Source organism: Cariama cristata, unplaced genomic scaffold, assembly GCF_000690535.1.
Source record: "Cariama cristata isolate BGI_N322 unplaced genomic scaffold, ASM69053v1 scaffold20626, whole genome shotgun sequence".
NCBI lineage: Eukaryota > Metazoa > Chordata > Aves > Cariamiformes > Cariamidae > Cariama > Cariama cristata.
The window spans coordinates 37,097-58,500 of record NW_009624239.1 but is presented as its reverse complement, the minus strand read 5'-3'; the positions used below and the strand labels follow the sequence as shown (position 1 = coordinate 58,500).

The 21,404-nt window shown below is 37.2% G+C and overlaps 1 protein-coding gene across 1 annotated transcript in view; it reads left to right on the top strand.

Annotated features, from left to right (window-relative positions):
• The window catches only part of MYBPC1 (myosin binding protein C, slow type), a gene marked incomplete at its 3' end in the record, with an annotated part of 79,963 nt that overhangs the window by 26,660 nt on the left and 31,899 nt on the right, over positions 1–21,404 (top strand). Inside the window, exons 2-11 of the mRNA XM_009703107.1 lie at positions 4,597–4,632; positions 5,939–5,974; positions 8,570–8,662; positions 10,090–10,238; positions 10,594–10,711; positions 11,998–12,037; positions 13,627–13,683; positions 17,215–17,381; positions 19,429–19,561; positions 20,586–20,710. Coding sequence (XP_009701409.1) covers positions 4,597–4,632; positions 5,939–5,974; positions 8,570–8,662; positions 10,090–10,238; positions 10,594–10,711; positions 11,998–12,037; positions 13,627–13,683; positions 17,215–17,381; positions 19,429–19,561; positions 20,586–20,710 — 954 coding nt within the window. The remainder of the gene's footprint in view (positions 1–4,596; positions 4,633–5,938; positions 5,975–8,569; positions 8,663–10,089; positions 10,239–10,593; positions 10,712–11,997; positions 12,038–13,626; positions 13,684–17,214; positions 17,382–19,428; positions 19,562–20,585; positions 20,711–21,404) is intronic.

Below are 21,404 nucleotides of genomic sequence, written 5' to 3'. Positions count from 1 at the left end.
GGTTCAACAAGGAAATGAGAACAGAACCAGCTAGAGGTTAGTTTTTGTATAAGCTATTTATAAAACTGTTTCTGTAGCTTCAGAAGTAACAGATTTGGGTACTTCCATAAATGGGAATGAGATAGGAAAGATTTCATATCTGAATTCTACAGCGATTCTACAAAACCTGTGTTTTAGCAGTTGTGACTTCTTTGCTGATAATTTATAAGACACAGCACACCATAGGAACCCAGGCCAGCCCCTCTCTGCAGCACAGTCAGGCTGTGCTGGAACCTGACATCTAGAAAAGAAAGCTCAGTAGTCCACATAAACTATGGAGCCCATAATTTTCACCTCTTTCTAAAACAAAGTTAATAGCAGAAGTTAGGAAGATAAACTATACCTATCTGTGTGTGTGTTTTACTGTTCTATTTCTTTTTAGTAGTTATTGTCTGTGTGAAATTACATATTTATGTTCCTTTATGTTCATTGTAAAGTTAAGAAATGGCAGACAGTGTGATAAATTCTTTGTTATCTTGTGGCTATTTCACTGTAAATTAGTAGCTCAGAGCAGCAAAAATAAAATTTTCTCACATAGAATAAACTTTTAGCATTTCTGGTTTCAAAAACATCTGAAATAATGTTGTAAAAAATTCTGGATATATATGATCATCCATTTTATTTTCAGCGAAAAAACTGTCTCAGCAGAAATCCCACCAAATTTACTATGTTATCCCATACTCATTTACTTTAAATTCTTCTGCCTTTGTTTTTAATTTTAGCATTATCTTACAGATTGAATATTGTTACAATTGTGTTCCCACTTGCTGAAATAATAATTGAACTTTAATATCAATTTGCTCATTCCTTTTTTAGGTCACATCCAGCCATTCAGAGAACTACTAAATTTTCTGCATGTTTTACTGAGAGCTTTTTTCCTAGGTTCCATCCAACCATCTACTAAAACATTTGCATGTTTCATCCTTGTATTTTTCCAGGTTTCACTTATCCATTCATCTCTCTACTAAAACTTCCATTGCTGTATGTATGTACTTCATTTACCATTTCCAAAGTGCCAAGTCCCCTCGATGGGACTGCTGAATACTCTTTGAAAAATCAGATAGGTAATTGAAGGCAACTAAATTTTAAACTCTTAGTCTCAGAAGGCTTAAACTGCACTCAGTAATTTCAGCATAAATCAAAATTATTCAGCCAGTAGACTGGGTTACTCTGTATTTATTTATGTACCATGAAGACAAAGGTTCACTCTTTGTGGTGTTTATCTGCCTCCTGCCTTAGCCCTGAACACTTGCTCCAGTGCACAGTAGCACAGGTAAATGTTAAGGCACCCTGAAGTCACCTGCAGCTGCAAATCAGCGTCTCTCCCCTGTTCACCACTCTGCCTATATACGCCTGCCGTATCTCTCATGCCAGCTCCCGTGGTCGTCAGTGAGTGACAGCAGGGAACAACAACCAAGAAATATTAGTTAGTTTACCGGCTCTGTTAGCTGATCAAATCAAGTTTGAGATGCTGCTCCAGTGGAGTCAGTTCCAAAATTCTCCTGTTTGGTTCTGTAGCACCAGGCTTTTGACGTTGACACATGGCTTTCAAGTCTTCTTTTAAACAGCTAAAAAATAGAAAAGTAAAATATTAGATTAATGTGATTTTGCCACTTCTGCAAAACATCAAGTTTATCAACAATGTGACTGATGGCAGAATAGCAGCTTCCAATTTTGTGTGGTAGATTTCAAATCAAGGGAAAGTAGAAGGTCTAAAATGCTTGATAACAGCAGTTCATATATAAATCAGCAGTTACTATTTATATTTTTGACAGATTTTTCTGTCAGTTGTGTCAGCAGTCAGAAATTTTAATACTGAGGTTACACTAACTGTGAGTATAAAAATATTTTACAAGCTACTTCTGCGATATGGAGTGTTCTTTCCTCCTGCAATGCTCAACTCCTGATAGAGCTCCAAGAGCCTCAGTTAATGTGATCATTTAGATACAAGGAAATAAACGTAAATAATCTATTTGTTAATGAAAATGTGCCATAGACGAATAGAAGCCAAAGAACAGAAATCTCTATAGAGTAACACATCCTATCGACCTACCATCAAATGAATGAAGTGATTTCTTCATACCAAGCTCTTACAAAACAGATTGCTAAATATATTCCATTAAAAGTTTACTTGCGGAAGATAAGGACAGTGAACGAGTGATCATAGGTCGACCACCAGGTCTGGTATTTTCATTATTTTTATTATCTTTAAATAGAATTTATTGCTAACATAAACAATTGTTCATCACAGAAAGCAAATTGGTTATAGCTGTTGAACCATTTTTAATATTTTTTCTATAATTGGCTCATTTCGTCCTAGAAGCCTGAAATATAAAGAGTGATGGATTGATAATTACCCTTTGTCAAAACAATCCTACTGGCTTGTATTGTTTTCATACTTCTTCCATTTACAGCACATTCTATTGTGCTTTCATTTTGATACTTCTGAAATGTTTGTTTTAATTTGTTTGTGTTTAATGTTCACATTTTGTTTGAAAAACAATAGATTACCCTGGAGAAACCCTAGCAATCCCTCTGCAAAACACCTTTTTGTTGTTTTAGTTTTTCAAATGTTTAAAGAAAATAGAAGTCAAATAGAGTGGTCCTTTAATAATGTGATTATCATACATCATCATGTAGGATGCATCATATCAAATGTTTTATGCTGATTGAACTTAATTATTTTTTGCTGGCCAGAGAGAATATTCTGTACCTCTTCAAGCCATCATCAACCACAATGGTGACATTATTGACAAAAAGAGCTGAAAGTACGCTTTATACTTTCATGAAATATGGAGAAAGATTTGCAGTGGAATTACTTAGCCTTGCATTCATTTAGTTGCTAGCACAATATGTCAAAACATCTATCATGACTTTATCACTACTGTGCTTTCACTGAAAATCAACATCTTCAATGTCTGCTTATGCCATTGGATGATGCAGGTGGTGAGAACTCTTCCACTAAATGAATTCTTTTTTTTTTTTTTGCTATGAATAAGAAATCATATTTGTAAGATAACACATTAATCCTTCATGTGTAGGCCTACCTTTTACAACTGACATCCTCCTCTCGAGGGATTTTTAAAAAGAAGTTTGTTGAATTATTAAAAAGGAATGAGTAAAATGTTACAGCTAAGTAGTTAAATTCTATTAACAGACTTTAAATTAGCCTTCAGTGGTTAAGCAAGCACAAAAAATTAATATGACCAATATAAAATCTAGTTGCATTTTTGTAAATATGTGGTTTTGTCATAGTTATTACATTTCTCCTTGAAAAAATATACGCAAATTATAACTTTAAGGTCAAAATCAAAGGATAACTTCAGAGTTAAAATTTGATTCTGGAACCCCAAATCTAAAATCTGGGAAAAAAAAAAAAAAAAAAAAAAAAAGAGAAAAAAAAAAAAAAAAAAAAAAAAAAAAGAGAAGAAACCAGTTTAAAAATGTGGGTTAATATTTTTCCAAGGCTGTTCTTGTTCAACTCTCTTTTCCTCCACTTTGAAATGTTCTCCAGATGACTTTCTGATACCGTATAAAAGCCATGTTATCTTTACATTACATGTGTATTAAATCCTAAATATATCTAGTTTACTCTAGCATTTCAAATGCTACATTGGTAATTTTAATATTATTTTTTACTATTAGGCTTTTAAGACACTAAGACTTTTTGCATATATTTATCAGAAACTGATATCTCTGAGGTTTCTAGTCAACATCCAAAATTCAAAGAGATGTAGGAGACTCTTGTAAAGATAGTCTTTACCTTATTCTGGTTTTCTAATAATCATGATTACAGTATTTCATGCCAGTTTCATGTTTTTTCAGGCTTTTGATTTATATAAATATATACCTCAATGTACTCTATGAGATTAAAAATTTCAAAATACCTCTATAACAATTGCTTGTAGTGATTTAATACATGATGATGGTCAAATTTTAGTGTGATTAAAAGGAAAATGCAGTGTGATGATGATAGTTCTGTTCTGTCCTTATTTTAAATTATTCTCCTATAACACAGGATAAAATGAGTTGTTTATTCCTTGCATTTTAAACTAATATTCTAATACATAAATTAAAAAGTAATTAAAGGGGACTATTTTTAACTGTTGCATATCTTGATTTAATGATGCTGAATGCATATATGGTGCACATTTTAATTGCAGACGTGGTCATCAGAGAAATGGCATCTTCCTCAGGTCAGATATGTGATTGACCTTGATTTCATTGTGGCTTTTTTGTATTTACTGTGGATTACATCTCTAACAAACAGAACCACTCAGCAGCTTTCATATAAACTCATGATTTAATAATAGATCACAGTCCACATCTCATTTTTCTTTTACTTGCTTGAAACATTAAGGTTTACCATTTCAGCTACTGAATTACACAAAGCTTTCTCCATCAGTTTGAAGCTTCCATTGTGAATGCTCCTGACTATTATGATTTCTTTCCCTTTCTTTTGCAGGTTTTACATTTTCATGTAATTGTTTAAAAGCAGATGATCGTCTGTGCTTTCGGTTTCTTTATGTACTTTTTTATTTGTATTTTTTTTCACAGATGAAGATGACACTTCAGTTAGTACTCCACCAGCAGGTTAGGACTGCGATAGTGCTTTGTGTGTGTATGTATGTATGTATTTTTCTCTTGACTATTAATGAAGAGAGAGTCCAAACCATTGGACTGAACTCAAAACATACTAATTAGAGAAAAAAATTTATGAAGTGCCCTACATTAAATTGATCTCTGTTCAGAAGTACAAGACCTTCATACTAGATAAGTTCCTTTCCAGACCTGTCTTGAGGTCTTTGGTAGAACTTCTGCCATTGGAAGGTAAAATATCGGTTAGCAGCTCTGAAAGCAACTCCCCTTATTTTTTCCTATCAACAAATATAGACTGCATTTTTAAGGTTAATTTTGAAAGCAAATTCCAGAATTACAAATAAAACAGATGCATTATGAATTCAAAACAGGTTTTTCCACATAATTGTCAATCACCTCTAGCAATCCCTCTGCAACTACACAGTAGTAGTAGTAGTAGTAGTAGTAGTGAATGTGCTGCTCCAAGCCATTGCTGTCAAGCTGGCAGATAAAATGCCTTTGGTTGTTGGCAGTAAAAAAAAACTAACAGCACATGGGTCCATCATGATAGAGGTGACATGGGTAAAATTTCCCCATTGCTTGCTTAATAATTTTTTTTAAAATAAACTGTGAATGAAACGGAGATTTTGAATGCTAGAAAACGCTTTGCAGTATGTCAAATGAGAAACATCCTCTTAATTATCTTCACTGCCTTAAATGATCATATTTTCTTGATTTCTCCTGAAAGAATTTGCATTATTAACTTTGGGCTGAATGCTATCTGTAAAGTCAGCAGCAGTATATTGATTTACAGTAGTAGAGGACCTCGTTGGTAAAAGCTAAATATATAAATAAAACTGTAAATCACAAAACTCTAAAATTTAATTTTAACAATTTATCGTTATTTTGCTCAACCTAGATAAATAAATAGACTATTTAAATAATTCCAAGTACTGTCCCTTCAGACAAATATTGAACAACATAAATTGATCTGTTATCTGGAACTACACAAATCATGAAGAAAATATCAGCTTCACAGAATCCTTCTAAATATGAACTACTAAAAAGGAAATCTTGAATAGGAATTAAACTAAACTAATTTAGATTTTCTAGAGAAAAGGGGGAACTATTTCTGATTTTTTTTTTTCTCAGCTGTTCACTTCCTTTTTCTGGTATTCTGTAGCTCCTCATGGGTATGGTCCTAAATAACTAGTCTAATCTTCTTGCATGAAGAATCAGTGTTCTTAAAATCCCAATGATCTGAGGTCAGTTAAGCTGTGATCTCTGAGCTGGTGTTATCTAAATTGCTCTTCCCTTTCAGATGGGATGTCTAAGCCAGCGGAAAGAAAAGATTCAGGTGAGACCTCCTGAAAAACATGATGAAACGCTCCAAAATTTACAGAATACAATTATTGTTAACACTTTATTTCTTAAAGATAATGTTCAGGTTTATTTTCATTGTTTATACAGTATCAAACTACAACTTTTGAAATGCTTTTAAGTATCAGCGCAAACAGGTTTCTAGCAGCTAAACCAGCAGTGAGAGAAGGTGCTGCTGCACAAGACAGGACATGTACCAGTATTTTACACATACATACATACCTATCTATCTATATCTATTTCTATATGGATAGATACACAGCCATTCCCTTCCTCCTCAGCCTACAGGGTGACAGTGGCTTACCTGAATCACACACACAGACCCCAGGAGACTGTAGGAGAATGGCTTCTTCTCACAGCTCAAAGGACGGTGGGGAAAACTTAGCAAAGTCATAACCTCTTTCTTCCTACCCTGGCAGGTAACACATACTACACCCACTTTTGTGGTTTCAGGATTTGCAGCCTGTGGAACAAAATGAGCAGCAGGTACTTCAACCATGGTTATTGACCTGGCATAGCCGCCTATGCCAGCCCCCTGAGCCAACGTCAAACCCACGTTTTGTCCTGTTTGTTTAATAAATTTGAAAACATTAATAGCTAAAGGTGATGATAATATTTAGGCATTATTTTATGTGGTACCTAATTAATGACTCTATGTAAGCTTCTTCCATTTATTAATATCCTTTTTCCATTTCAACCTGTGGTGTGTTAGGTTTGTTACTGCACGTGACCAGGTCCTGTACCGAGCATTGTCACATCATTCTGTCCACACCAGTAACTATCACTTGTTCTTACGTTGTTTCCATACACTAGCATGTTATATTGGCATAATCTAAACATCTAGATTAGACAGATAGTATATATAGATGAGTATCTATATATATTTGTGTTCATGTATGTCTGTGTATATGTTTTCATATATGTGTATATACATGTGCGTATATACATGAATGTCTTCACGTGTAAGAAATATTGTACAAGCAGACGTATACAGAGGTGTTGGGCACACCACCCATAATTCAGTGAAAGACTGAAAGGCAAAGATTTTATAGCAAAGCTAGCTAGCATTTCTATACATTTAAAAATTCCTAATAGACTTTAGGATAATAAAAACAGTTTGGTTGCATTTTCCCATGCTTGTCATGAGTTGTGTTGCATTCATGAGCGATGGAAATTTTCATGAGTTAAAAAGGTTCCTGTAGCAGTTATCTCTACATACTAGGAAGACGGTTCTGACTTCTGGCAAATAAGTTTCTACACAAAATACTGAGCAGGGAAAGGAACTTTTAATTTCAAGACCAGGGTTTGACTAAGTGAGAAGTGTTATGTGACTGGTTCCTCATTTATGCTAGTTGTGAAAACAAAACCAAAAGAGCATTGGATAAGCTTAAAAAAGCTACCTTCACTTCTGAAACAACTAGAAGTTCAAGGGGAACAAGGGAGATGCAGCTCTGGTTTGAAACAGACAGATTACTTTGTTAATCGTAGCTGTACATTTCCATATTTGCTCTGCTCTTCGGTACTACCATGGCAGCACTGCTTTTACTCAGTTTCCCCTATGCACTGGCGATAATTCCTCAAAAAAAGATGTGGCATTTCGACTCCACAAGTTCTCACTTGGAATATGAGGCACATGCTTTGCCTCTCTGCAAAAAGACAGTAGGTGATGGACAGATGTTCACCGCGTTGCTCTCCTTGCCTTTTTTTGTAAGGAATCAGATTTGACCATGGTTTTGCATGTATTTACCCAAGATATAACTGCATAGCACAAAGCCAGGGGCTGTTCAGGTGAGCAGAAAGACCAGAAATGCACAGCTGTGCTGGTAGAGTTCTCTGCCCTGGGGAGACCACTCACTTGATGCTTCTCTCAGTACTGTTGTTCCTTTTCAGTTCCAAAATTCCAGTTTCCAGGTGAGAAGATGCTGTGTCTGAACGTATAACACAATCATTTCCATTTGACAAACTATTTTTCTGTAAAATATCAGCCGATACACATGGCAGGACATGGTAGTGACTGATCCCCAAACTCTCTGCTTCTGTGATGGTAGAAGATAACAAAGTTCAAAAGTAAGCTTTATCCCTGCCCTGTTTTGCAGACAAAGAGGAAAAATTAGCTTGTACAATTGACTGAGTTTGGGCTTGAGGGATACCCACCAAAACTATGCATCATACGTGTTTTGTTTGTGCTTGTAGCTGTTTGTGTTTTCAGAACCTCCATCTCTTCTGAAAAACAAAGAGCTGACCTTTGTGCATTGCCTCTGTAAAGCACTCATGGTTGAATGCTGGTGCCATTCGAGTTGCTCAGTACCCGTCTTGGCTGATCAGGCTCCCCTCTCTTCCTCCCTGATAGTTTCATTTTCTGTCACCACAGAGGTAGCGTTCTTGCAGCAACTGTACACAATGTGACAGCCAAGCAGTGGATGTCAATATGAACAAAAACTTACATATCGTTCAGGACATCTGAAGAGAGAGGTAATAGGGTTAGAAAGTTTAGTAAGTTCAGGTAAGTGTATTTTTGAGAGAGTAGAACACACTCAGATGATTGACATTTCCCTCTCTCTCTGCATCTCAGTATGGTCTGTTGGAGAAGGAGCTCCAGAAGAGACAGAAAAACACGATGATTCCCAAAGATCCACTTTATTCATCGAATTTTTTTTGAGCGTTGGTAAGTGCTTAGAAACAAAACCAAAAGCCACTCCCAAAGACTGAGGCAGAGCCAGGAAAGGTAGGTGCAGTTCCTGTGACACTCAGCTTCTGCCCTCAGCTGCAAGTACATCCACTGATTTTAGCTGGATGTGAACGCCACTCTTCGACAGCAAAAAAGACTGTACAAAGAGAAGCAAAAACCAATTGTTTAATCCAAGACGAGCTAAAAATCTAATAATTTACTGAGCACAATGGGTAAGAGGATAGTTTCTGGGAAAAGAGCTGGGTACTGTGATCCTGTTGGCTGTACTGTTATTCATATGTCAGGAAGATTTACCCAAAGGCCTGTAGCATAGCTTAGAGATTGCTGGGTCAACTTTTGTACCTTACACCTGTGTGTAAATTAGCAAGTAGACTAATAGTAACAGCTCTGTAGGGAAGCTGGTAGGGTCACCCCCACCGTAACCATTTGCTCTGGACTAGCTCTGGTTTAGTCCAGTGGCCAATATACCTATTAGCAGTTGGAGCACCGGTGATAAACTCTCAGGGCATATCTTTGGCTTTAATTTCACCCCAGAGGAATCCAGTTCAAGCATGGTGAGGATTTTCTGTGTTGTGAACCAGAGCACAGTAAATGGGGACAGTTAGAAGATTCACTTCCAAACTGCACTCCTGAGCCATACTGTCATGGTAAGGTAGCTGCACCCTAAGCGGGGTAGCAGCCATGGTGAGAAGTTCAGTACAGGCTACTTAAGATGTCTGTTGTGTACTTGGATACACTAAGATGTGGTCAGATGGGGTTTTTTTATGCACGCCTATTATTTTTCTCGGTTTCTGAGTAGAAAAAGAGCATTTTGGGAGGATTTATTTGGAAAATAAATACAATAAGTTAGCTGTATTCTCCTCTGGAGCCCATGAATGTTAGGATGGAAACCCAGCAGGGGCTGGGCAGTGCTGTTCTGAAAATTGAGCTAACTTTCACTATTCCCAAATTATTGTTTAGAGAAGACTCCCTTCTCAGCTTAAAGAATTAATGATAGCAATGCATTAAGAGCTCCAGGCTTTCTTTTCCAGACTGGAGTTTATTCATGTTACAACTGCCTGGTAGCCTAGGAACACCTGAGCTTATTTTAAGCAAGGAAATTCAAATATTGGGAATAATTCACCCATGACAACATGGAGTTTTGCCTCCACTAATTTATCCTGCTTCCCAGTGTCTCAAGCTCCACATTGATATGGGCAGAAGGCTTCCAGACCCAAAATCATTACTCTCTGTAACACTGCAACACTTTCATAGCCTGTGTGACTCCATCTGATCGTTAGTGTCATGCTGTCATGCTAGTGCATGGAGACTGGAAGGACCAGTAGTAGAAGAAACTTGTACAGATGTGACTGATCAACCGCATGTTCCTCAATGACTGCATTACTCTTTTCTCTTTTTAAAAGGTGGGAATATTACATTTATAGCCAAAGTAGAAGCCAAAGATCTTCTCCGAAAGCCAAATGTTAAGTGGTTTAAAGGAAAATGGATGGACCTGGCCAGCAAAGCGGGGAAGCACCTGCAGCTGAAAGAGTCCTTTGAGCGTCACACTAAGGTGTGTCTTTGCTTTTTTTTTTCTTACGGAGGCAAAGCTCCAAAGAGAGCTTAAAGATCAATTTAAGACAACAAGTAGAAATTAAAGAGCAGTGGATTCTAACCCTGGCTTCCAGATTTCAGTGATGATCTCTGACCCTGTGCAGAAGCAGACTTTTCTGGTCTCCCAGGGCCAGACAAGCAGTGGTGGGGAAATCAAAGTTTTCTGTTGCCATATCTGCGTCCCAGTTTCTTTCCAGAGCCCTTTATTTGAGTTATTCCTTGCTCCTGGTTTAGGTCTGAAAGATTAATCTTTTAACTTCTGCTTTGTGCAAATGTATCCCCCACATTAATAAACAATTATGTTTGATTTTTAGATTCACACATTTGAGATGCATATCATTCAAGCTAAGGAAAACTATGCAGGGAACTATCGCTGTGAAGTGTCGTATAAGGACAAGTTTGATAGTTGTTCTTTTGACCTTGAAGTCACTGGTAAGATTCCATTTGTATCTGTAAAGCTTCATAAAGATTTCTCTTTTTTTAAACTGAACTGCCACCTGATTTTGTTCAGAACCTTTAAGTGAAGTAATGTTTAAAGTGAACATTTTTAGCATAGAGCCCAGAGAATTTTCTTAAATGTCTGTAATTTATTGTTTAAATGAACATTGAGATAGATAGCATGTGAGATATTTATCCAAAAATTAGAAAAGCTGGCAGATAAAACCAGCATTGAATTCAAATCAGGCTCTGGCACACAAGACAGAAAGCGAGGCTTAGGGCTATTTACCATGAGGCTTCAGCTGGCGGCGTGTGAGCAGAGGGACGTGGAGGGTTCACGGCTCACCAATGTTTTGTACCCTGACCAGGAGGGGGATGGTCATACTCCAGAAAGCTATTTCTTCCACTCTTCATCAAAATAAAGAATAGCACAATGTGGAGAGCCCTGGAGAGTCGTGCCTTTGTCTACTTTTATGTTATAAAAGGCCTTACTCTGGCAAATGTTAACCCACAGGCTTATCTTGTCTTTCGAGAGCAGTTCTGCGAGCACAACAGTGCACACATGCCTGCACAATCAGACTAAGAAAGACGAATATCTTCCAAAATGCCAGGGCCAGCAGCCAGTGGACAAAACAGTTATTCATCCTTATAAGGCACACCTATGAAATGGTCTAGACCGGACTGTTTGTTCACCAGTCAGGGGAAGCCAGTCACAGTTAAGGGGACATTTGACGGCTGACTGACAACCCAAGGGGCATAGGTAGGTGCATGTATTCAGAGGTCAGCGAGGCAGCGGCCAGCCTGTCTGCATCCATTCACTGGCTGTGGATCAGAACCACTTCATCTGATTTGGGCTGGCACAAATGGGTAATTCACACGAGGGGGTTTCATCCTTGCACCGAGAATCAATGTGAGTCTGTAGTTGTAGAGAAGACTGTCTCTTTCCTCTGATGCTGAGCATACTGAGAAAGTGCAAGACGCAAGCAGGAGTGAAATGAGAATGGGGAGGCAAAAAGGCCAGAGCCTGTATATAGGCAGGAAGGGGACTGCAGAGAAACATCCCAGAGAGATGTCCTATGCAGAACCACGGAAAGTAGTTTAGAGAAATGCATTCATTAAACTTAGCTTGGCACTGAGAAGCTTTGCATTTATCAGATGTGGTCATGTAGCAGGAAACAACAAATTTCATATACCAAATTACACTGATTACATAAATTTCATTATTTTCAAATTATGTTTTTAATTCCTGTATTACTGTTATTTCATAGAATCTTCCCAAGCTGCTCCATCCATTGACATCAGATCTGCTTTCAAAAGAAGGTAACTTCAAACAGTGATCCTATGAAGCTCCTCAGTAATGGGTGCTGGTAGCATGCACAGAACTTGTACCAGTCTTGGCAGACAATTGTATCAAATACTTTAAAAATATGTTTTTGCAAATCAAGATTAAAGAAGTGGGGTTTAGGGTAGTTGGCAGTGGGTGGAATGAAATAGCTACAACACATAGCACATATGACATTAAATACTGTGAAATTACAGTGTCATTGCTTGAAGAGGAGATGGAATTTTTAAGGCAATTAAACATGTGTTTCTTTAGGGGTTTTTAAAATCATATTTTCATTTATTAAAATACTCTACCGCATGTTTCCTGAAAGTCGTCAGCTACAATATGCAAGTTCCTGGTCCCAATCCTGTACTGACTAAAAGCGGAAAGAAAAATCACACTGATTTCAAGAAGATAGAATCTGGCTTTATGTTACCTTACGGTAAAAAAGTGTGTCATAAGGCCATAATTACAGAAAAAAGTACAAATAACATATTGTAGAGGACATAAGATAAAGCATTGTGTCTTAAGTTTTGTTACCTTTGTGATAAAATAGCAATTCAAATCGATATAGAAGTCATCTTTACATTTTATGGAGAAAATTGCCTTACAAGGACAGAAATGTTCAGAATGAAAATGTTTCACAAACAGAAATTAGTGCAGTTTGTTAATTTACACATGCAAGCAAAGCTGTGATTCAGAAGTAACTTCTTTTATTTAGAGGGATTTGATTTAAAGAGTAAATGCAAAAAATATTACATTCAAAGTGCATTCCTTTCTTGAGCACATTTTAAAAAAGCTGCAATAACTATTCTGCCCAAGCAGATGAGGATATCTGAATATTTTCTGATTTCCTAGTGAATATCTTGCATGCAAAATCTAAAATTAAATATTGGCATCATTTGACTTAACATTTGCAGGATTTTGCCCTTTTTACAAATATTAAGGGCATTTCTTTTGTCTATATGTGCTTTATAATAAGGTGTTACTGCTTAAGGCCACATTGTAGAAAGAAATGCACCTTCACAGGACTGTGATTCTATCTGTAAAAATGCACAATGTACTTTTTCTTCTTTTTTTAACTGATTTCTCTCTTTGTTTAGAGAAAGGTTAAATCTTAAGTGTAGTGCTTTGCAATCACTATTTGACACAGCTGTGCATTGTTAAAAGCCCCACCCAGCAATGCAAATCTTTGTTTTAAATTCATAGCAAAAGATCAGCACAAGCCCTTTGTTTTTATATGCATAGGCTATGGAAGTGAAAAACAAAGCTCATTGTGTTGACTAGCTCACATTTATTTGTGTTACTGAAATCTAACACAAATCTTGGCAAATTTATGTATGCAGTTACAAAAATTTGTCATCAAAGTATAATAATAAGCAATACAAACCTTTGTGTTATTTTTCACAAGTGCCTAAGGAAACATAATTTGTGTGAAAAAGAATACAAGTTTGTGTTGATTTTATACCATTATTTGTGTGTCTGGACAGTGTTGAGTATATGAGACATGTAGAGCGTTTGCAATGTGTGTTGTCTAAGTCTTCCTGTATTAAACAAAGATTTGATCTTTTTCTATTAATAACAGCGGTGATGGACAAGACGATGCAGGAGAACTTGACTTTAGTGGTCTCCTGAAACGTAGGTGAGAACCAAGTGATGCAGTGAGCAGGTGTGGATTGCAAACCATTAGGTTCGCACACAGAAAGAGTCAGGTGTAGCATTAATAACTTAAGAATTTTCTGACATTTCTTTTTTTTTTTTCAATGTTTCTAACTATTGTTCTCATAGTATAATATGCAAATATTCAGTTAAGTACCTTTAAGTGTGCGGAAAAGAAACCTCAGATTTGTCTACACTGGGAAAAAAGTGAGCCACATCCTAAAGAGGCCAATAACATTTAGTTTACTTGCTATTTCTTTTGTGTTTGCATGGAGAGTAGAGGGGCACAATTTCCTACACAGGGATGAGCAGTTCAGAAAATCGAGTCTGGTGCAAGAGTAAAAAACTGCAAGGGTTACATTTACTTCTTTGGGTACACCTTAATTTGATTTTATAAGCATTCTTGTATGGAAAATCAAATCTCATGCTTTCATACCATAGACATCGGTATTAACTCTTCGTAGCTTTCTGTTTCAATACGTGCACACAAATGTTCAATGGTGTTTTATTCAACTTAAATGCTGTGATGGAAAAAAAACTTGTGCACGTGTTTGCCTTGAAAATCTGGTGTTATGATAGTTATGCCTCTAGCTATTTCAGAACTTAAACGCAGTTTAGTCTTTTAACAGGTTAAGACAAGATAGTTAGTTTGTCATTTTTTTTAAATCTATCACAGAAATTCTATATGCCATGGAAATCAATGGCAACTGACCACAGATAACTGGAAATGGAATGAGATCCTTTATCTCATCTACCACTTACTCTGAAAGAGGAAAACCCAATAGGTAGTATTAATTACATTAAAAGTTCACAATGGGCTCATGGGCTATGATGGTGAGGATAGTATCTAAGCAACTAAAGCAAAGAGGAAAGGCTGAAGGTAAAAGTAGGCAGTGAAAGAATTACCTGAACCAGTTCAAACCCACCAAGTTTTTGGTTTTCTAATCTTCTCATCCCTAATTAGGATCTTCAGTTTGACTTTTATCATACTAATACAACTTACTGTAACAGTTCTCATGACTGCCTGTGGGGTGTTTTATTAACAACAGGAGAGTTGCATGTAAAAGGTCTCGGTGTTTTTGCGGAAAGAGAAATGTGATTTAAGTCATTATCACTTCACTAACAAGTAACTCACATGTTTTGTAAGATACTGTATAGCCATATAAACATAGTACACCTATTCTGTGGTTAATGGGCAAAGTAAACTTTCAGTTTTTAAACACTGTTATTTGATATTGTTCAAATCGGTTCATCAGCTCATTGCTTTGGGCACTGAAATGCAACCCCTTACTTCTGAGCTTAATTGAATAAGATTGCTAATTAAGCCCCAATGACGATATTAACATCCATTTTTATGAAGACAAATACATGTTTTAATTTCAATTTTTTCAAGAGGCAATGTTGCAGGTGCACTCCTTCTCTTCTGTATGGTTATATTACCAAGGAAAGAGCTAGAACTTTTCACCTGTGGTGCATAGTACTTGAAACATGTTTTTAAAAAAAAGCCTAAATGCATAAAATCGATATACTGCCTATTTTCTAATTTCGTGCTGGTCTTGCAGGAAGACAAACCAGTTCTTACCTCAGTAAGCCACTTGTGACTTATGCTTCATAAATGCAATGGGTCAGTAACAGCATGAAATTCCAAAAGGCACAAGATCTCAAAACCGCTCAAACATTTAGGTCCATTTTTTTTAAAACTACATCTTTCAATGAAATGCACATTTTCAGGGAAAAGGTCTGAGAGCAATTTTGTGCAGATGTCAGTCTGCTTAGGAAACACCAAGCATTGTTTGCCCACTATCCACAACACAAACTATGGTGGTCTCAGAACAAAGTTGGTTTGCTCTGTCAAAATCTCTTCTCCAGTTACGCAAGAGGAAAAAACAGTCTGGAATTAATTATTTCAAGCTGGTTGAAAATCAGGATACTCTAACTGAGCCTCATTCTCAACTACTCCCTGATTTAAAGGGGTACACTATCTTGATTCCCATGGAGCGTACCTCTCCTTAACACGGACAGGGGTTGCGTGGCAAGCAGCCAGCCCTGGGAGAGGAGAATGCCACCCCATGGGGTCTGTCAGCTTTTAGATGTGTTTGCAAGCTGATCTCGACTTGCCGCCATGCAGAAGGAATCTCACTGAAACGCCAGTGTTTGCTGTACATAGTCACCCTTCAGAAAGCATGGGCACAGACAAAAGTAGAGAAACATAAAATTACATACCTGAGATTGTCTAACAACACTTCTAAGATAACTATGTAAGTATTTCAAAGACCTCTCAGTGAAAAGATTTTTCCCTTTCAAAATAACACTGGTTTATTATGAAAATTAATAAACCTCATGGATTAAATAGCAAAGTGGCTTACCATAGTTCCTCATCCAACCAGGCAGAGATTCTCAGGGGTGCTTAGTGCTATTTCTGTATGTGTTAAAGAAAATTCTCTGTCAGACTTGATAGGGATCAGCTCTAACTGTCTCACTCCAAAGTTCAGTCTTTTTTTATTTCTCAAATGTTTATTTTCTCACTCTGTTATAAAAAGTACTGATTTTGTTAGACCAACTAGATCAAATCAGAACGATCCTGGTCTGATCCTAATGAATTTACAGGAAAAAGATATCTAGATTTCTGCTCCAATTCCTGGATTGTTCTAGCAGTTCACTTTTTTGAGCTAAGCTGTCAATCTCAAAAATTATCATTTTGTTTAGGATGCTTCCATTGTTCCCTCATTTAATGGCTCCCATTGTGAAAATAATTATACTTCTCTTTATTGGTTGTCTTAGCCTGGAGTTGCAGATAGTAAATATGGTATTGAAACTTCTGTATAAAGGTGATGCTATTCACACAGGCCTCTGAAAACACTTCCTGCTCTTAAGACTAAGATAAACATGGAAGCCAACAGATTCATCTCGCAAGTCCAAGCTGGTGTGGAAATCTCCAGTTCCTATCCATATGCCAACTTTAAGTAACTCTGAGAAGCACTGGTGTAACTATATACAGACCCAGATTCCTTTGGATTTCAACATCCTTTCATTGGCCACCGCTAGTAGCAGTTACAGGGACTCAGGGTTTGAAAGCATTTTTATGTAATTATAAAATATATGGATTAGATTTAGATCTCAGTGATGCCATCGTAAATTGTAACTGATTCTACTCAAGTTACAACAGATAAAACTGATTTAAGTGAGGTTACCCCATATGCTATTATAGCACTACTTTTCAAACTGTATTTTTTTAAAATAATGAAGTCACATAAAAACTCTCATAACTGATTACATCAGAAAAAGCCAAATTAAAACTTATATCCAAACTCTGCCTTGAAAACGTGTGAAGTAAAGTGTGAATGTCATTCTGAGCTATTCCACTAGTACTGAGTGAAATAAAAAAATATGATGGTGGCTTTCAAATTTTGACCAAAACATTTCTAACCTCACCATAGATTCAGCTTCACCTTTTTTTATGGTGCGATAAAGCCTTGCTAACTCTTCTCCCATAATTTTGTTTTGCTACTGTTAGGGAGATTAAACAGCAAGAGGAAGAACCTCAGGTAGATGTGTGGGAGCTCCTGAAGAATGCAAATCCCAGTGAATATGAGAAGATTGCTTTTCAGTATGGAATCACTGACCTGAGAGGCATGTTAAAGCGTCTGAAGCGCATGCGCAGGGAAGTGAAGAAGAGTGCAGGTATGGATAAGGCAGAATAGTCTTATCTTCAGTAGTCAGATGTGAGAGTCCACCTTAAAAACCCAAACTTGCTTCATTTCCATGTAAGAGGCCTTGCACACTACAACTCAAGCCTTATTACTGCAAGCAATTAATCAGAAGTGGTTAGCGTAAACACCTTATCCATTCAGAGCTTGCCAAAGGCGTTCCTCCCTCTTGGCCAGACAGTAGTTTCAACTGGAACAAAGTCACCCAGTTATGTGGAAAGGTGTTACCTGATCAAACAACATGGAAATTAGACCTTGTGTTATCATTAATATCTTTTTAATAAATAGATATGTGTTCATATGTATGTATATATATATATGTGTATATAAAATATATGTGTATGTTGCATAATACACAGGCACACATACAAATACAACACACTATACATTATTGTGACATTTGCTTGTTCCTGGAGGGCATTCCAGAACTGGATGCAATATATACATCTCCTGTTCCACGAGTTTCCTGGAGGAGCCCCTCTGGTGTACTTGAAATCCTCCACAATTCCAGTTGTAACCCAGCCACCTGATATACCCTCTCTCCTCACCCATTACCTCACATCATAACATGTGCTATGTTACTACACATTAATTTTTATTTATATTTTTCATTTGCTGGTATGTCTGATTCTGACAACAGTTGACGGAGGGAGTAATGGGGTCGATGGGCTTTGGCTGAGCCACTAGGGCAGCTTCTTTATCCAGTGGAGCTCTGTAAGGGGTGAAAGCCCAGGGAAACCCCTCACCTTCCCCCAGGAGTCTGGAGCAGGGCTGGAAGCTGGGACAGGAATTGCATGGCTGGTAGGAATTGCTGCTCCCTACTCAGATGCATCATGTGGAAGTGCCTGGATGTTTTACTGGGAAAAAGGCATCTCTCAGCACCTGGGACCAGTCTGTCTAGTCCCTCTCTCCAGTTCCCTGTTGAGTAGGATGGAGCTGCCAGCCTTATCAGGATTTTTCAGTGGACAGGGTTCTCCCTACAGGGGGAGCTCTAAATGTTGGGGAAAATAGCTGTAGTAGTGACAGGATGAGAGTAGGGTGTTCTTCCCCTCACACCACCTTTATTATAAATTGGAAACTTTTACACTGCAACAAGATACATAAAAAATCCTTTTCAGATTTAATAACTCTACTCCTCCTGTGTCAATATATTCAGTCTCCTGCAATCAGACATATGCGTAATATAAACCTTACCAGAAACTGATTACTTAGCTGTGGGCAATTTGTTTGAGGCACCATTTATTTATCTATTTTTGAGCCACAGATATCTGCTCCCAAGGGTCTAATTTTTGTGGCTGGCACTATCTAAATGTTGATGTTAAAATGTTTTGAAATGTTTGAATTGCACCTTGCCCAGAACAACTTGGCCTACATTTGCACATGTCAAAGAACCTTTTTGAAAAGCTGCATTAGGATTCACAGAATGACAACTTTTGCCTGGTTTCAAATATTTTTGCAAATGTTTCACAGCTGTAACATTTATCACAAGTGGAACTGCAATGTACAACTTGCAGTCTATAGAAAGGATCAGGAAGGCTAATTTGGCTTTAAGACAAACCAATGTGTTTATTCTGATAGTGTGAAGCTCAATAGGAATTTTAGCCTAAAATTCCCAGTTAACTTGCATGGCAGTGTTAATAGAGAAGTCCTTTGTAACAGATTCATTTTAAATGATTCCATGGCACCAGCTGTATACCATTTTATTTTGACATAGCACTTCTCAGCAAGCTGTCAGAGCAATGTCTACTGAATCCTATTCAGAATACAATCACACTGCAAAGTCATGAAGAGCTATTAGTTTGAACTTGATCAGGATAATCAGATCTACATAGCTTTGCACTTATTCTAATGTTTCTAGAAAATAAACTGATTCATGTGGACTAGCCTAAGAATATAAAGTGATGCATAACATTGTGTGCATGTATTCTTACAGCTTTGATGAGATTTATGCAATGTCATTTCAGCATTCATATTCTCGTTTTCTGATCTTCTTTTACAATAACGCTTGGCTTCTACAACAGCTTTTGCCAAAGGTCTTGATCCTGCATATCAGGTGGACAAAGGAGGTAAAGTAAGGTTCATGGTGGAGCTAGCAGATCCAACAGTGGAACTGAAATGGTATAAAAATGGCCAAGAAATACGACCAAGTGCAAAGTAAGTGGTTTTATTGTATGTAAGCAATAAAATGGGTACACACGTTCTTCCTTGACAAGTGTGTTGCATAGATCTATCTTTTTGCTCAGGTTGCACCAATTTTATTTCTGAATTTCATTATATGTGAAAAGTATGCAATTGATGCTATATTGCACAAGGCACAACAATGTAATGTTCCTCAAATGTTTCTCAGCAGCACAAAATCCTAGCAACTTTCTCCTCTGGCTCTGTGAAAAAATAGTAATTGGCAAAAGCTCTCTTACAGAGAAAGGGCAGATTTCCTTCATTCTGTTACTGCATAGTCAATGAAGGATTTCAATTAATGTTCATAGTTGACAAAAAAATGCCTAATAAAGAGGGTACCTTTTCTTTAGCCCCTATATCTGCCATGAGCAATTCAGAACTGTTCTGCAGGCAGCTATATGGATACCTCTCCAGTGCATTTCTTCCAGGCTGCTGAAGCAGCTGTCTGATGCTAATGAGTTTTGGTCATTACAAACCTGGAGCAGATCTAAACTGGTGACATAAAGGTGAAAGGCTCCATATCCCATTACCAAAACCCCATATTCGATTACTGATCTCTTGTGCCATCTGGCCTACCGATAATACTAACTTCTTAACTTTGGCTATTATTATACTTCCCAAAAATGTTAAGAGTGTTGGAATGAGGATGGTGTCCTGTTACCAGTTATTTTAATCTTCACTTGTCTAGAGTTTCAGACTCCATTTTATTTGCCATCCTTCAGACCCTGCTCATTTTTTTTATTTTTTCATATCACCCAAGCCTGGGATTTTGGAACAAGCCAGAAGATGCTCGTTGTCACTCTACACCATAGCTCTTTTTGCTAAAAAGTCTATGACAGTTCTGTTGAATCTTGGAAACTGCTTCCCAGGACAATTTTTCCAGTTCTATGTAAAAAACAGGATTTTCGCCTCTAATAATCCCCAAAGCAACTTTCTACATAAAACAAAAGGGGTCCAGCAGTTTTGCTAATGTATCTTTCCTGCATTCCTGTTCAAACAGATACATTTTTGAGCACAAAGGTAACCAGCGAATTTTATTCATCAATAATTGTACCATGACAGATGATGCTCGCTATTACGTAACAGCTGGTGATGAGAAATGCTCCACAGAACTGTTTGTGAGAGGTAACTACATCAGCTTGCTCCTGTTTCACCCGCTGTAAATTGGTGTGGCTTCTTTGGCTGCAACAGAAATTAACAGGGAGTATCTGGTTCAGTATATATTTGTACTTGTATTAGCAGCCCTTAGGATCACTCTGTATTTCTGTGATCCCTGACCATTTTTTCCCTCATCCTGTATTTAGTGATTTAGTGAAAACCCTGAAATGGGGATATGGTTGATTTCATACTGTGTATTGGGACCTAGTGGGGCTGTGGTCCCTTTCATAGTTTTAAGGCCATTTTGGAGACTTGTTTGTCATAGCATTGCCTTTCCCTAACACCACACTTAGGTACCTGATGGCCCTGATACTCTTGGTCCAACTGATCTATTTCAAGTAGCCTCAGATCAGGCTTTCTAGCAGTTAGTTTTCATTCCATCTGCAGAGATTTAAAGGAAGACTCTATCAAAAGCTATGAATGAGTGGCCATTTCTTCACCCTTTTTGTGCCCACAGTGTTGATAGTCTTACTGATAATACTCATGGTATTACTCACACATGCACAACCAAACAAATGGAAAAACAAAACTTGCAGTGAGAGAAAAAAATCATCAAATATTTCAGAAAGCTAATTAAAATAACGGACCCCATTGCCTCTATAAATATCATAGGATAACTGTTGTACAATCTCTTGCTATTAAATAAACTTGAGTTTTCACA